The sequence below is a fragment of the Pinus tabuliformis genome, chromosome 6 (genome assembly GCF_031772625.1).
Source record: "Pinus tabuliformis cultivar Carrire ecotype Pingquan chromosome 6, CPIR1, whole genome shotgun sequence".
Classification (NCBI taxonomy): Eukaryota; Viridiplantae; Streptophyta; class Pinopsida; order Pinales; family Pinaceae; genus Pinus; species Pinus tabuliformis.
The window spans coordinates 232724706-232741365 of NC_142292.1; the positions used below are offsets into that span (position 1 = coordinate 232724706).

General features: G+C 36.3%; 1 protein-coding gene across 1 annotated transcript in view; it reads left to right on the plus strand.

Annotated features, from left to right (window-relative positions):
* The first annotated feature begins 3136 nt into the window (after positions 1-3136).
* Positions 3137-16660, plus strand: part of LOC149258267 (MADS-box transcription factor 23-like) — a 208239-nt gene continuing 194715 nt past the window's right edge. The window contains exon 1 of the mRNA XM_089371127.1: positions 3137-3694. Coding sequence (XP_089227253.1) covers positions 3513-3694 — 182 coding nt within the window. The 5' untranslated portion in view covers positions 3137-3512. The remainder of the gene's footprint in view (positions 3695-16660) is intronic.

The following is a 16660-nucleotide window of genomic DNA, read 5'->3' on the forward strand; positions in this document are numbered from 1 at the left end:
AATCAAACATAAAAGAATATAATAGTAATTGCATACCTTGACAACAAAATGCACATTTTGAATTTTTTAGAAAAAATTTAAGAAGGAACCAAATAGTCTCTACTATTACTATTATTAAATTAAATTATTACTATATACTCTTTGAGCAAGCTTTTTAAATAATGAGAGATTATAAATGGAAAGAATGTGCAAGTTTCAACAACAAACTGCACTTTTTGAGTGGAGAGAAAAAATAAATAAGTAACCAAATACTTTCATGGGTAGCTCATTAGTCTTTTTGAATTGGCTAAATTAAACTTATATATATAGATATCTATAGCAAACTTCTTAAATAATAAGAGATAAAAAATGGAAAGAATGTAAGTTTCCATTGATATTTAGTGTGTAAAATTCATTTTATTTAGATAAACTATTAAGTTGAAAGATAAGCTTTTAAAAACATAATAATATCATGAAAATAAAAAATGATAACCAACTAAATATAATAATAATTACATATCTTTCAAAAATGTAACATCCTTCTAAAATAAATTGCACATTTTGAATTGAGAAAAACGATTAAGAAGAACCAATTGCACATTTTGAATTGAGAAAAACAATTAAAAAAAACCAAATGCTGTGATGGTAGCTAATTACTGTAGACGTTTTTAGCAAGCTTCTTAAATAATAAAATATGATTATGGATGGAAATAATGTGTAAATTTCAATGGTATAAAATTCATTTTATTTAAATAAACCATTCAAATTGAAAGATACTCCTTTCTTCTTAGAATAAAAAAACTATAACCAACCTGAAAAGAGTATAACAATAATTACATATTCTACTTCTTACCTTCCAAACTTTGTAAGCAACTGACAACAAAATACACATTTTATATTGACAAAAAGCTCAAATGAAGAAAGAACATCTTTGTAAGCAACTGACAACAAAATACACATTTTATATTGACAAAAAGCTATAGAGATGGAACCAAATACTGTTATGGGCAATTCATTAATCTTTCAGAATTGGCTAAATTAAACTAGTGAGAAAGCTTCTTAAATAATATAAAGGGAAAGAATGTGCATCATACATCTGTTATTATTTTCTTGTCTCTGTACCCATTACTACTATTGGAAAGCTATTCGTGAATGTGTCTGTGCTTGAGAAAAGGACTCATGCATGTGGCTGCCAAATTGAAATCGGTGAAAAATAGTTTAGAATTTTCGCAATAGGTGGAGATCCACTCAGAGGTTCGGAAAGCGATGTTGGCGTGAACGAAAATGCAGGGAAAGATAAGATGGAGTTGACGATCGAATGGGGTTGCGAGTTAAAGTAGAAAAATTAAGAGAAGGCAATGACCCAAGACGAGAAAAAACCGAACGGCTGCTGACCAGGTACACTAAAGTCTGAATATACCCGACAGACAGAAGCATACCTACGAACGAACAGAGACAAATCGCATCATTAGGCCCATCCTTATCCCCGTTGCGTGTTTGGGCGATCCGGCGCAGCAGCGGTGATGTCCACTGTTGATTGAACTCTTCTATGGTGTGTCAGACTCACCGAACCGCATAGAAGATAGTTGTCCTCTATTTGGTTAGCCGTTTTTAGAGTTTTTTGGGTCTATTTTGAATTTGATATAGATCTGTTGGAATCTCACGTTTAAGTTTTGAATTTTGCAAAATGCAAGTGTTTTGAGTGTTTTTAGTTTAAATGAGTAAGATATTTTGAAGTTTACCAGACTAAAAATAGTCTGTAGGACTTTGGTTTTGCAATTCTGTCATTTTCTTATCACTGTGAGTCATCTAACGAGGCAAAGGAATTGCCTGAACGACCAAAAGTGGCCGGAATCCGGGCAAAAAAAATTCAAAAAATCTTGTAGAAGCAGTGTTTGAATCTTGTTTTTTATGGTGGAAATGGATTCAACACCATCAAAAACTTTTACGACACCTAAAATTTTGAAGTTTAACAACTATAACTTGGATTTACAAAAATCCTTACCGGATTTTCAGTAAATATAACTGGAATTTCCATAATTTCCCAGGCAAGTCCTCGGCTTCGTTAGACTACGCGTTTTAGCAGTCCCCTAGCTGAGTTGGCCCAATTTTTTAACAGTCCCCTCACTGAAAAGGATGCCAAGGGATCGCTAACATATTACCATAACTGTCCCTTATGTCTTTGAAAGCATGACATTCCAAAATGAAAGGTATATATTGCCATAACTGTACCTTATGTGCTTGAAAGCATCACATTCCAAAATGAAAGGCAAAAAGTGCACACCCATTCTTGCCAAGATTCTTGAGGTCTTTTCCACAGTCCCTTTTCACACCTGATATGATTTACTTTTTAAGTGAGCAAAAATAATCTTTGCTCTCAACGAAATGCTAGCTCCAATGTGTTGATGTCTTTTCCATTGTCCCTTTTTACACCGAAGTTGATTTGATTTACTTTTTAATTGAGCAAAAATAATCTTTGCTCTCCACGCAATGCTTACTCCAATGTATTGATGTCTTTTCCATTGTCCCTTTTCACACCGAAGTTGATTCGATTTACTTTTTAATTGATCAAAAATAATCTTTGCTCTGCACGAAATGCTAGCTCCAATGTACCTTTTTTGTGGAAGATCACAAGTGGGGTTGAATTCCTCAACATAGTACTCTTTTCTGCTCAACTCTTTTCCCCATATATACTTACTAAACTTTCGACTCCATAACAAATTCTTTAACTTCTTGTTATTTGATAAACAAACATTGAGGTAAATATCACATTTTTGCATCCATTTGTTCTTTTATCAAATCCATATTTTTTTCTTTGACTCATGCCTTAATTGAAAATAACTTTAAGCCATATAACTATTTCCAATTGGTGAATTCTTTGTAAATTAATTTTTTTAATTAAAATCACACTTTGAATTATAAATTTTACACATTCCAGATGTAATAAAATTATTTTTCAGTAATACTAAATCCATAAATTCAAAAATCCTATTTAAATAACCCAAGTAAAGGTTTGACCAATTTTTTTTTTCACCGAATTTCAACCAAACATTTCAAACACGGCATATACCTATATACCTACATTACTCGGAACATTTTCCCAAAGTAGGGGATTCCCTCTCACTTGTTTTTTTCTTTTGGCCCGTTTTTAGAGCTTTTATAATCGGGAACAGGAACACGAAAAACCGCGCTTGCAGGTTCAGCCCGCCTGCTTGTTTTCTTCCGTAACCCCATTTTCTTACTTTTCTGTCTTCCGATCTTAAATAATGCATCTCTCTTTTGGGATTACTTAATCATTACCTGCTCTGATGACAGCTGTTCTTTCACGATTTAGCAAACTGCAGCTATTAGGTCGGTGAATAATTCTTCTTTTAGTCCCGACATAACCTACCACTTGAAACCCCCGAATCTAAGAAATAAGTCACCTTCTTTCCTGCAAAACAGATTCCATGATTTGGAAATCCGGAAGTTTCGTTATTCACAGTTCGTTATAGAGAGAGAGCTGTTGTGGATATTTGGGCGGAGTAGACAGAATGGGGCGAGGAAAAGTAGTTGTAAGACGCATTGAGAGTAGTACGAGCAGGCAGGTCACTTTTTCCAAGCGGCGTAACGGACTGATGAAGAAAGCGCGAGAGTTGGGGATTCTGTGCGATGTGGAGGTGGGTGTCATAGTCTTTTCAGCAACTGGCAAGCATTACGAATACGCCAGTTCCAGGTCAGTAATAACTATCCCAATCCATCCATCTTTACGCTGTGCTTATTGTATGTTGGAATATTATTTTCTTTCCTCTTCTAGATTTGCATAGTTAGAATTCATATAATTGAGTTTAACACCTGATTCTGAAAGAAGGGAATGGAAGTAATGGATGATTTATAGTAAAGATGAAAAATCTACGCTATGTTTTGTTCGCTTGCAAGTTTTCCGAGCAAATAGATCTGACCCCTCTAGGTCAAAATAACCAGCTTACTCCCGTAGGCGTGAGCTAGATTCTAGCCACGTCTCACTTCTGTTGTTTATTCTATCTTTTTTCTGTGGATTTTTCTGTCAGTGAATGCGTTGGAAATCCAAGCCCTATTTCATCGCATAATCCTTGCAAATTCTGCAACTGATCGAAAATCAAAAGCCTGACTTCATGATGCACTTTTGGCTGTTTTAGTAAGGGATAACTGTACCCTGAGCTGAGTTGGGTTTTATGGGGTCGCTAAATCGTCCTAGATGAAATTGCAAATTCTGTGGTCAACAATTTTTTTATTTAAAGACGTAGTTAGCGTTTATACGACATCATAAGTGATATTTACAGCGATATATTAGGCCATGTTAGATGCGTAGAATTTGTTACTTAATACAATCTCACTGTAACTATAAATTCTGAACGAAGGAATACAGCATTTAGATACTCACGGATAATTCAGAATAACACAAAAGCACATAATATAGCTGCCGCTCTTCTAATTCAAATTGCATGGGTTGATTGAGATTTGTTCTTGCAGATTGTTTTCATCTTGCAGTAAAAGCTTAGGAGTGTTCCTCCTCCTTCATTTTCTCATCTTCGGCATACTCTTTATTTTTGGTCTTTTATTTTTACATGTACTTGTATTTCGGAACTTCTCTGTCAACTGTGTGAAAAAAAAACAATATTTTCATTTTCTCTCCTTTTGTAAGCTACTCTTCCAAAATGCTAATTCAAATTCAACCTTCACTACCAGGTTCTTCTCAGATGTAGCTATTACTGCAAACAAAATTTAAATTTCATCTTCTATATACGTATCTTCATAGGCTTCTTTTTCTTTTTCTGCATCTCATATGTAATCAGTATTTTCTTCTCTAATTTCTTCGATTTGCTTAACGAAGGTTTCTTTAGAGTGATATAATCTCTTTGTTTTGTTTATCTTCTGCGTTAGCAAGTTCTTTCAGATGTTTTCTATTATTTATAAGATACCAAAATTTTCCGGTTCTTTTTTCAAAATAGTCATTTCAATTACTTATTTTTTTAGTTAGCCACCTTACGTACAACAATGCCATGTGGCTGATTTTGAAATTGATTGGTGTCCCTCCCCCTTTGACGGGATGCAATCTAGAAAATATCTCAACCTTTTTTAAAGCTTATTTCTCCTGCAATCTTGGGAAAAATTCTCTAAGCCAACTTTATTCAAAGAGAGACAATGCAACTGCATAATCTTTCTTATTCACAAACAGCTGACCATTTTGATCTTAGGTCATGATTTCATATTCTAATTAATTTGAATATTCTTCAAATCCATTTATCATAATATACCATAAAAAAATTCATAATTTTTAACTAATAACAACAGAAAAATTCACGCAACCACTTTGGAAATATATTTTTTCTTCCTAAATATTTTTTCTATCGCAACCCAATCTTAAAACCGCAAACTCCTTAAATACATGTCTTAATTACTAAAAGGACATAAGAAAAACGGTATATAACGGGGAAGCGACGATCCCTTCCATCTAGGCTGCTTCGTGGGATCGGTATCCACTAAAAACCAAAATCCATAAATATTTTTGTGTTCAAACTGTTATCAGGATGAATTAGGTATACTTAATCCTGCCTCCAAACCATTCCCGAACACAACAAACTCACCACATGATAAACACTCCATTACTTCTCATTACAATAGTTAAACATTACTTCACTTGACAGACGCTGTCTTCTACACCTCGTTTTTTTCTTCCCGGGCAATCACATCTATGCACCCTCGGCCGGGCAGGTGTTCAATCTGAGTAACTCCCTCGTGAAACGTTTTTTTGTTTGCTTCTAACGGTAACTGCATCTTGCAATGTTCTCCTAATAGCGTCTATACGTTTCATAACTGTGTAATCGTGGTGTTGCCAAGAGTGGTACCTTTGGGGATCGGTCCATTGTCCACGCAGCTACTTCTAGGAACTGTCTACTCACTACTAGCAGGCTTATTCGTGCTTCTCCTTACAATTAACATAACGCTGACTGAACATTGGATTCTGAAAAAAGCTTTGTAAAGTTTCTAGCGAAAAAGGTTTTTAGAAGAGTGTATTATAGTTATTAGAAAAATAGAAGAGAAAGAAGAGAGTGATTTCACACAACGCAAAACCACACTTCTATACCTTTATTGATCACAATAGTTACAAATATATAAGACATAAAATGCTACTTAGACACATCTAGATCACAAGTCTAATTCATACATAGGAAACAACAACATCTAGACCGACTCTTGTGACTCATAATGACAATTACACATGATATTGAATCATTACTTCCAATACCCTCCCTTAATGCTTACATGGAAAACATTGAAAACACATATCACAACAACAATATGATATCTGTTTGATTGGTCTTCATCAACACTCACATAGAACCACCCTATGGACCAACTCTCATCTATCAAAATGCAACAAACTACTTTTTTGATGGTTGTATAGGTGACTTTTTTGGGTACTGAGTGTATCAGTCAATTATGCAACTAATATTTCTAACACACAAGGATCTCATGAAAAAACAACTTGTAACTGATACTCTTGAAGTCCAAAGACACATAAACGATGTGTTCTCTCAAAAAAAACGTCTAGAATCATTAACTTGAAATATGTTTTTATGTTCATTCACTGATCTTTAATATAATTAATATAAAATCACGATCACTTTACATATCAAACCCTAAGAAGAAGAAAAAAAATACCTAAAATAAACACTAAAACCTGTTGGGTATTTTTGATGGGGAAAATACCAAAAACCAAACATTCAAACACACAGAGGCAATGCTCTGTTTTTACTTTTCTCCTGGATCCTTTTGTGCACAGAAGACTTAAAAAAATTCACTGAGAGACAGAGTATTTCAACACCATAAAAGATTTCTGAGAAATTACTGGGTTAACTGCTGTAAATCCCTTTTTACATTCACTGTAATAAAAGTTTACATAAGTTTACTGCTGTAAACAAAATTCACACAGACTTACAAAAAAAACTTCACCATTTTCTTTATGCACTGCTTGTGCAAAAACCACACATGGTTTTCTTACTCCAAAAATTACATCACCTGGTTCTTTTCTTTTTACACACTGCTGTGTGTTTTTCCTTTTACCGCCCCATACATCTTTTACGCTGCTGTGAATATACATATATCTCACCTCCCGTGTGCCATATACATTCATTAATAAAAGTCAACACTCATAAAATAAAACTTATTACATACCACTTTAAACTTTAATACATGCCGTATATGAAAAATATATATAAAAAACATATAGTAAATTGTGCCCATACCCATATTTAAAAAAAACTTAACTAAAGAGCATATGCGCCCATACCCATATTAAAACGAGCCTCACCAAAATCTTCGTACCACCATTAAATTCTTTTACCTACGGCGGTCAACCATAAACCTTTTACTCCACGCAAAACATTAATGTATGTTCGTATGCAGGTTTGGGCAATCAACGGTTGAAAGGAGTGGAGCAGATCGAACGGCGAAAATGATATCGGAAGGCCAACAAGTGCTGAACATTAACCTCCGAGAAAATGACGTTGCGTTACGTCAGGGCTGAACCACGTGTCATCACCAAAATTTCTCGGGCTCGATCATCGGAAAAGTACCTTTGCCTGAAATCAACCCGAGAGCTTTCCGGCGAGGTTTATTGACCGGTTTCTGGCAGCTGCGTTGAAATTAGATTTCAACACTCCCCTTTAATTTCAACAGCTGGGCATTCGGTCATACCCAGACACTTTCTCAAAAATTCAAAGCTTTTCTGATCCAATGGCTTTGTCAAGATGTCTGCTACCTGTTCTTGAGTCCTGCAATGTTCTAGGACAATTTCTCCATTGTTCACTAATTCTCTGATGTAGTGAAACCTTGTATCAATGTGTTTCGTTCTCTTATGAAACACTGAATTCTTTGACAAAGCAATAGCTGAGCTATTGTCACAAAAAATCACTGTCGCTTTTGTCTGCTCTTGGCCTAAGCTTCTCAACATTCTTCTCATCCACACTGCTTGACATGCTGCTGCTGTAGCTGCCACATATTCAGCCTCTGCTGTAGACAATGCTACAATGGACTGCTTCTTAGAAGCCCATGAAATGGCTCCTGAACCCATATTAAAAACATAACCGGAAGTGCTCTTCCGATCATCTACACTTCCAGCCCAATCACTGTCAGTGTATCCAACCAAATCTGAATGTTCTGAGGCATGATATAAAATTCCAAACATTTTGGTGCCTTTAACATACCTCAAAATTCTCTTTGCTGCCTGCCAATGTGCCTCCTTCGGCCTCTCCATGAACCTGGAAATTAAACTAACAGCATACATTAAATCAGGCCTAGTAGCTGTTAAATACATAAGGCTGCCTACAATACTTTTATACAAGCTAGGATCAAAATCCTTGCTGCTGTCCTCTCTGCTGAGCTTTAATCCCATTACTGTGGGAGTGATGGCTGCCTTGCACTCTTGCATGTTAAATCTGCCCAAAACTTGATTTACATATCTTGCTTGAGATATAAAAATTCCTTTTTCATTTTGATCTACTTCTATGCCTAAGAAGTATCTCAAGAAACCCATGTCAGTCATTTCAAATTCATCCTTCATGACTGATTTAAAATTCTCAATGAGCTGATCATCATTACCTGTGAAAATCACATCATCAACATATAAGACAACAATTAAAATCTTACCATCCTTTTCCTTGATGTAGACTGTGGGTTCTCCTTCACACTTGTCGAATTCATTATCCAATAGATATGAATCTATCCTGCTGTACCATGCTCTTGGCGCTTGCTTCAGCCCATAAAGAGCTTTTTTCAATTTGCACACTTTGTGCTCTTCACCTTTCTTCTCATAGCCGAGAGGCTGTTCAACATAAACCTCTTCTTTTAACACTCCATTTAGGAATGCTGATTTCACGTCCATTTGGTAGACTTTCCATTTATTTTGAGCTGCTATGGACAACACTGCTCTCACGGTTTCCATTCTTGCAACCGGGGCGAAAGTCTCCTCATAATCTCTTCCATACTGCTGCTTGTAGCCTTTGACAACCAGCCTTGCCTTGTGCCTTTCTATCTTGCCTTCAGCATTGCTCTTGGTCTTATAGACCCATTTCACACCAATGACTTCTTTGCCTTTTGGTAACTCAACCAAATCCCATGTTTTGTTTCTCTCTATGGCATTCATTTCTTCATCCATAGCTTCTATCCATTTCCTATCTTTAATAGCTTCTTCAAAATGAATAGGATCATCAACATGACAATACAAGGCAAATAAGGAATTCATTCCTTCTTCATAAATTTCACTTAGATTTCTAAACTTCTTACCTCGTTCACTTGGTGTGAAAGTGCTTGAAGATGCACTTGAATTTCCTCCTTGTGGTGTGCTTGGAGAAGCACTCTCATTGATCCTCAATGGTGTCCCTTGCTGTCCTTGTGTTGGCGCTGCTGTTTGGGGATGCATTTCAGCCACTTCCTCTTCATCTTCATCATGAGACAAACAGTTCTTGACATTCACTGTTTTCTCTATGCTTCCATCCCAAGCTTCCTCTTCAATGAATTGAACATCTCTGCTGACAAAAAACTTCTTTGTAGATGGGATATACAGCCTGTAGGCTTTGGATTCATCACTGTATCCAATGAAGATGCATTTCTCCCCTTTGCTGTCCAACTTCCTCCTTAGCTGATCTGGAATGTGTGCATAGGCCACACATCCAAAAACTCTCAAGTGGGTGACACCTTGCTTTCTCCCACTCCATGCTTCTTCTGGCACTTTGTTCATGACTGCTTTTGTAGGACACCTGTTCAATATATAAACTGCACAATGTACAGCTTCAGCCCAATAGTCATTTGGCAAATGCTTTGCCTTCAGCATGCTCCTCGCCATATCCATGATGGTCCTGTTCTTCCTTTCAGCAACTCCATTTTGCTGCGGAGTGTACCTTGCTGTAAACTGTTTATGAATTCCATTTTCTCTACAAAATCTTAGGAATTCCTTGGAGATATACTCACCTCCTCTATCAGTTCTCAATACTTTTATGTGCAGCCCGCTTTGGTTCTCCACAAGTGCTTTGAAATTTTGGAATTTCTCAAAGACTTCACTTTTGTTTTTAAGGAAATATATCCAAGTCTTTCTTGTACAGTCATCAATGAATGTCAAGAAATATAGGCTGCCAGCTAATGATGGAGCTTGCATTGGTCCACACAAATCTGAGTGGATGATCTCTAAGGGTGTCTTTGCCCTTATGCTCTTCCCTGATGGAAAACTTTCTCTATGTTGTTTTCCCAAAATGCAGCCTTCACATAGGCTGTCCGGTTTCTCTATCAATGGTAATCCTCTTACCATTCCTTTTCTGCTCAATAAGTTTAGACCTCCAAAATTTAGATGCCCGAATCTCAAGTGCCATAACCAGTTCTCATCCTTTGGCACGCTTTGGAAGGCCTCTTGGGTGACTGCTGCCATTTCCCTTTTTTTCTTCATGTCTGCCCTGATCCGGAGAGGGAACATCCTGTTCCTTGTCATCTTCACTTCAGCAATGCATCTTTTGTTGGGTGGTATATCCATGATGGTGCACACATCATTTACAAAGTAAACATTGTAACCCTTTTGGATAAGCTGTCCAACACTCAAAGGTTACATCTCATTCCGGGGACATAGTAGACATCTGCTATGGTTTTCCTTTCTCCTTGCTTTGTAAATATTTTTACCTCCCCTTTTCCCATAACAGACACTTTACTATCAGTTCCTAGTGTGACCTCTGATTTCAAATTCTGATTTAAGGCTGAAAAGAGGGCTATATTCCCTGTCATATGGTTGCTGCAACCTGAGTCTAAAAACCATATGTCCTCACTATGTGTTTCAGCCATGTTACAAGCTAACAGGACATTATTTTGACTGCTGTTTTCTCTTGTAACATTTGCATTTTGTCTACTGTTCATATCATGCTGTTTCTTTCTACAATCACTTGCATAATGTCCATACTTTTTGCAATAATAGCATTGAACATTAGATTTATCATACCTTTGTCCTTGAGCATGAAACTGTTCTCTTTGTTGGCTGCTGCTTTGGCCTTGGTTCTGATTTGGATTGCTGCCTCTTCCTTGTGCATTTGATGGGCTGTTCCTTCCACCTCTGTTCTGGCTTCTGCCTCTTCCTCTCTTGTTTCCTCTGCCTTGACCTCTTCCTCTTCCAAAGGACATCTGGGTCTTGAAGGCTTGCTCAAGAGATGAGTTTTCATTCCTACTCAAGCTCTGCTCATGTGTTATCAGTGATGCATGTAGCTCATCAACTGAATAACTTGAGAGATCCTTTGTCTCTTCGATGGTGGTGACTATGGCATCAAACTTTGAGGGTAAGACCCTCAATATTTTCTCCACAATCCTTCTATCTTCAATGGTTTCTCCATGAGTTCTCATTTGTGTGATTACACCAATCACATGAGTGAAGAATGAGTCAATGTTATCTGACTCCTTCATGCACAGATTCTCAAAGTCCTTTCTCAGCAATTGTAGTTTTGCTGTCTTCACTCTCTCCATGCCTTGATAAGCTGTCTTGAGGGTTTGCCATGCTTCATTTGCTGTCTTAGCTGCTGCTAACCTTGGAAATACACTCTGGTCTACTGCTAGATACAACAACATATGGGCTTTTGAATCCTTCTTTCTATTGCTCTTCAGCTGATCTCTCTCTCCCTGAGTTAGTGCATTGAACTCAGTTTCATCTGCTGGTTCTTCAAAACCTTTCTCAACTATTTCCCATAAGTCTTGAGAGGCAAACAGGGCTGTCATGGTTATTGCCCAGTAGTCATAGTTTTTCCCATTAAACTGTGGGAGCTGGGTGTTAAACAAACCCATACCAGTGCTTGTGCTGGCCATTCCTTGACTGTGTATTTAAAACACTGACTGTCTCTTCAATAACAAACAAGATAGCTATGAAGAATACCTGAATCCTTTGTTGTCTGAGTCTTCTATCTGCCTGAGAAGCTTTGCTGCAGCAACAACCTTCTCCCTTCAGCTTCTTTAATTTTTTTAAAGAGCCTAAGCCTGCTCTGATACCACTGTTGGGTATTTTTGATGGGGAAAATACCAAAAACCAAACATTCAAACACACAGAGGCAATGCTCTGTTTTTACTTTTCTCCTGGATCCTTTTGTGCACAGAAGACTTAAAAAAATTCACTGAGAGACAGAGTATTTCAACACCATAAAAGATTTCTGAGAAATTACTGGGTTAACTGCTGTAAATCCCTTTTTACATTCACTGTAATAAAAGTTTACATAAGTTTACTGCTGTAAACAAAATTCACACAGACTTACAAAAAAAACTTCACCATTTTCTTTATGCACTGCTTGTGCAAAAACCACACATGGTTTTCTTACTCCAAAAATTACATCACCTGGTTCTTTTCTTTTTACACACTGCTGTGTGTTTTTCCTTTTACCGCCCCATACATCTTTTACGCTGCTGTGAATATACATATATCTCACCTCCCGTGTGCCATATACATTCATTAATAAAAGTCAACACTCATAAAATAAAACTTATTACATACGACTTTAAACTTTAATACATGCCGTATATGAAAAATATATATAAAAAACATATAGTAAATTGTGCCCATACCCATATTTAAAAAAAACTTAACTAAAGAGCATATGCGCCCATACCCATATTAAAACGAGCCTCACCAAAATCTTCGTACCACCATTAAATTCTTTTACCTACGACGGTCAACCATAAACCTTTTACTCCACGCAAAACATTAATGTATGTTCGTATGCAGGTTTGGGCAATCAACGGTTGAAAGGAGTGGAGCAGATCGAACGGCGAAAATGATATCGGAAGGCCAACAAGTGCTGAACATTAACCTCCGAGAAAATGACGTTGCGTTACGTCAGGGCTGAACCACGTGTCATCACCAAAATTTCTCGGGCTCGATCATCGGAAAAGTACCTTTGCCTGAAATCAACCCGAGAGCTTTCCGGCGAGGTTTATTGACCGGTTTCTGGCAGCTGCGTTGAAATTAGATTTCAACAAAACCTTGACCCACAGGCCCATAACGGATCTTCTCATTAACATCAAGTCAAGCACAGATCTGGATTTTCTCTAACATAGATAGCACGCAAGATGTATCTTTTAGGCAGTGCCTCTCTCCTTTACACAGATCCACTTTCCATGTGCTCAATTTATGCAGGATGTATCTTTTAGGCAGTGCCTCTCTCCTTTACACAGATCCACTTTCCATGTGCTCAATTTTCTTTGCAACATTTATTGTTCGTCTTTTTTTATCAAGGTTCATGGGTTTGAAAGCCATTTTAAACCATGGAATTTCCATGAGTCGGGACATATTGATCCATGTCTTTGGATTGAGATCCTAAAGTTTCGGCGGTAACCTCTTAACATCAGAGGAAAACCAAGGCGGCACCTGAATTGTCCTTTGCAATTTTTTTATACAAATCCGTCAGATTGGCTTCATGGAACGACAAATAACCAACCATCAGAATAGTGCAACAAACCATCTTACATGATTTCCTGATCCCATATTTTCCAAGCTCTGGCACGTCGATTTTAGTGAGCCCTATCACTGCATTTTAAGTGTGATGTAGTCCGCAGGTTCTTTTCCATTGCCATATACCCTTTCACTTGAAAACTATGTGTATATCTATTGATCGATGTTGTAAACGACCATGAAGCCAAGTCAATGCCTACTCCATATCTACGCAGTTGCAAGAAAACCCCGTCACCGAGGAGATCGAGTCTTATTCTTTGTAATATCGCTGAAGAACATTCACTAACTTGAAATCTAACTAGATGTTGCCGGCATATTAAAGGGTGAACTGGCTATGCGATTGATGATAATGAGAATCGAACTCACATAGAACTCTCGTAACTGCAGTTGTGGTGGTCCCATAATGCACAAACAATGCCATCTCCTTCAATTGATTGACGACCAACAAACAAGATAATCGATCCCTCAGGAACGATAATGCCAATATTGAGGGAGTGAACAGAACAACACACAACCGCACCCAGATTTACAATTGAATCCATCAACGAGGGAGTCTAACATAATAAAAACACAGCCACACCCAAATTTACATTCGACGCAAAACACAAAAAAACACATAATAATATTTTCTACCATACCGAATTCCACACACTCTCATACTAATCTATGTACAGATGAACAATTATCACATATATTCCATTTCCCTAAGCCCTCCCGCGAGGGAGGCTCAGATAAACATTATACTATATTAGAAACATATATTCCATTTCCCTAAGCCCTGCAGCGAGGGAGGCTCAGATAAACATTATACTATATTAGAAAAATAGAAGAGAGAGGAGAGAGTGATTTCATACCATACAAAATTGCACTTTTATATCACTTTTATATTTTTATTGATCATAATAGTTACAAATATACAGAACATAAAAAACTAACATCGACACATCTAGATCACAACTACAACTCATACATAGGAAACAACATCTAGACTAACCCCTCATAACTCATAAAAACAACTACATATGACATAAAAGCATTACTAGTAAGCTATCAAATTATAAATTATGACCCTGATATTACATAACATAGAAACATTACCAGTAAGCTATCTAATTATAAGTTCTGACTGTGATCTCACTCATTCGCATATTTCTCAGACCCTAACCAGTTAGAAAACATACAATGAATAGCAAGAAGACATATGTTGACATTGGCACTATCAACTAAGTTCGTGGTAACGCCAAACAAATAAGTACAAGAATCTAAAATGTGGGTTCCATAATTTTTATTTAGCTTTCCATTTTTTTATTTAATTTCCAAGTTTTAAAATTTTTGGAAGTTTGGTTTCCAAATATCATAAGTTAAAATATTTTTAAAATGATGAATGAATTTATATTTAAACATAGTTATTTTATATAAAATAAATTAATTTTAAGTATATTTATTTTATATAAAGTTTTAATTAAGTTAAAAAAATTATATACACAATTTAAACTAAATTTAAATTGTTTTAAAATCTTCTTAAGATATATTTATTTGGTATAAAATTTTAGTTTATTCAAAAACTTAATATATAAAGTTTCAAAAACTCTAATCCGCATATCATTATTCAATATGGACCTACAACATGGAAAATCTTTTCGTTCTCCCTACCGAGTTAAGAAAATGATTTTTTTTCCATAATTTTCTTGACTCAGTAGGGAGAACAAAGATTGTAGCCATTAGACTACTAATACAACATCAGCACCACCCATTGGAATGGAAAGCATTAGACTATTCAACACATATTCTCCCATGGATAGCTTGATATTATGGTACTTTCTAGATCAATTTATGGTTCCTCCATTTGCAACCATCACTTGACACTATGGTGCTGAATATAAGAAGCAATTCAATTCCTTAGCTATCTTACAATGAATAAAATTATGGGTACTGCTTGAATAAATCAACTCTATTACCTTTTTCTTCTTGATATGTCCTTCTATCTTTATAGTTTGAGGAGTGGTAATTCCGACCAATGCATTTCAAAATATGGTCAGATTCATTTATTCTTTCTCTAGGGTTTGTTCCTGGTGTGTATCTTCTTCTTTTGATGCTTTTAGTTCCTTTTCTTCCTCCTCTTCACAATCTATATAAAATAATTTCTTCTCAACACACTTATGACCTTTAGTGTATTTTCTATCACAACTGTAACAAAGCCCTTTTTCTCTTTTTTCTTCCCATTATTGTGGTGTCAACCTTGTAGGTTGTGGAAGGCTAGGCGCAACAACACTTCCATATTTATAGTTGTGAGTGGCAAGATTCCTTGTTTCCATAATTTTTCTTTCAATTTTTTTTGCCAACCTGAATGCCTTCTCCAATGAATCAGGTTCCCAAAGGTGAACCTTAAGTTGGATGTTATCCTTTAAAATCCCTATGAACACATCAATCCTATGCTCCTCTAAAATATCTTTTACTCTTATATTCAATTTTTGGAAGTCCTCAATGTGCTCCACCATTGAACCCTTTTGGTTGAGATTTATAAATTGGCTAAAAGGTGTTTCTTTTTGTATCCTCATAATGTGTTATCATTTTTTCCATGCACATTTGCCAAGTGACAATTTGTTTTCGAGAACAAAGCCATTGATTACATACAAATTGATTACATTCCAAATATAAAGTTGCAATGCGTACCTTTTGTGTGCTTTGCTCATTATGGAGATCAAAATATTGCTCCATCTGTATTATCCATGTTATGGGTTCCTTACCATCAAACTTTCTCATATCAATCTTGAAATGCTTGTAACTCTGTAATTTCAGATCTCCAAGTTCTGAAATTTTGGCCTGTGATATCCCTCTGCATCTCCTTTCCAACCTCGCAAGTTTGATCGTAATTGGATTCCTGAAGGAAGAGTTATGCACAATCTCCCACGATGACCTAATTATAGACTGGTTCGGTAGAGCGAACTTGTACGACATGCCATGTGTCACTATTTCGAGCTTAGGTTCTGAAAATGATACCCAACACACTACACTCTGTTTTATTTCTATCATTATTTACCAAATTTGAATGAGATAAGCATAGAGAAGGTTATGACGATTTTCCCAACGTGACTTCTTTGAGATCCAATTCAGGAGCCTGCATAAACCCTAACTTCCTGAGTTCATATCTCCGAAAATGTAGCAACACAATATCTTAAATTCGGTCAAGCGCTTCAT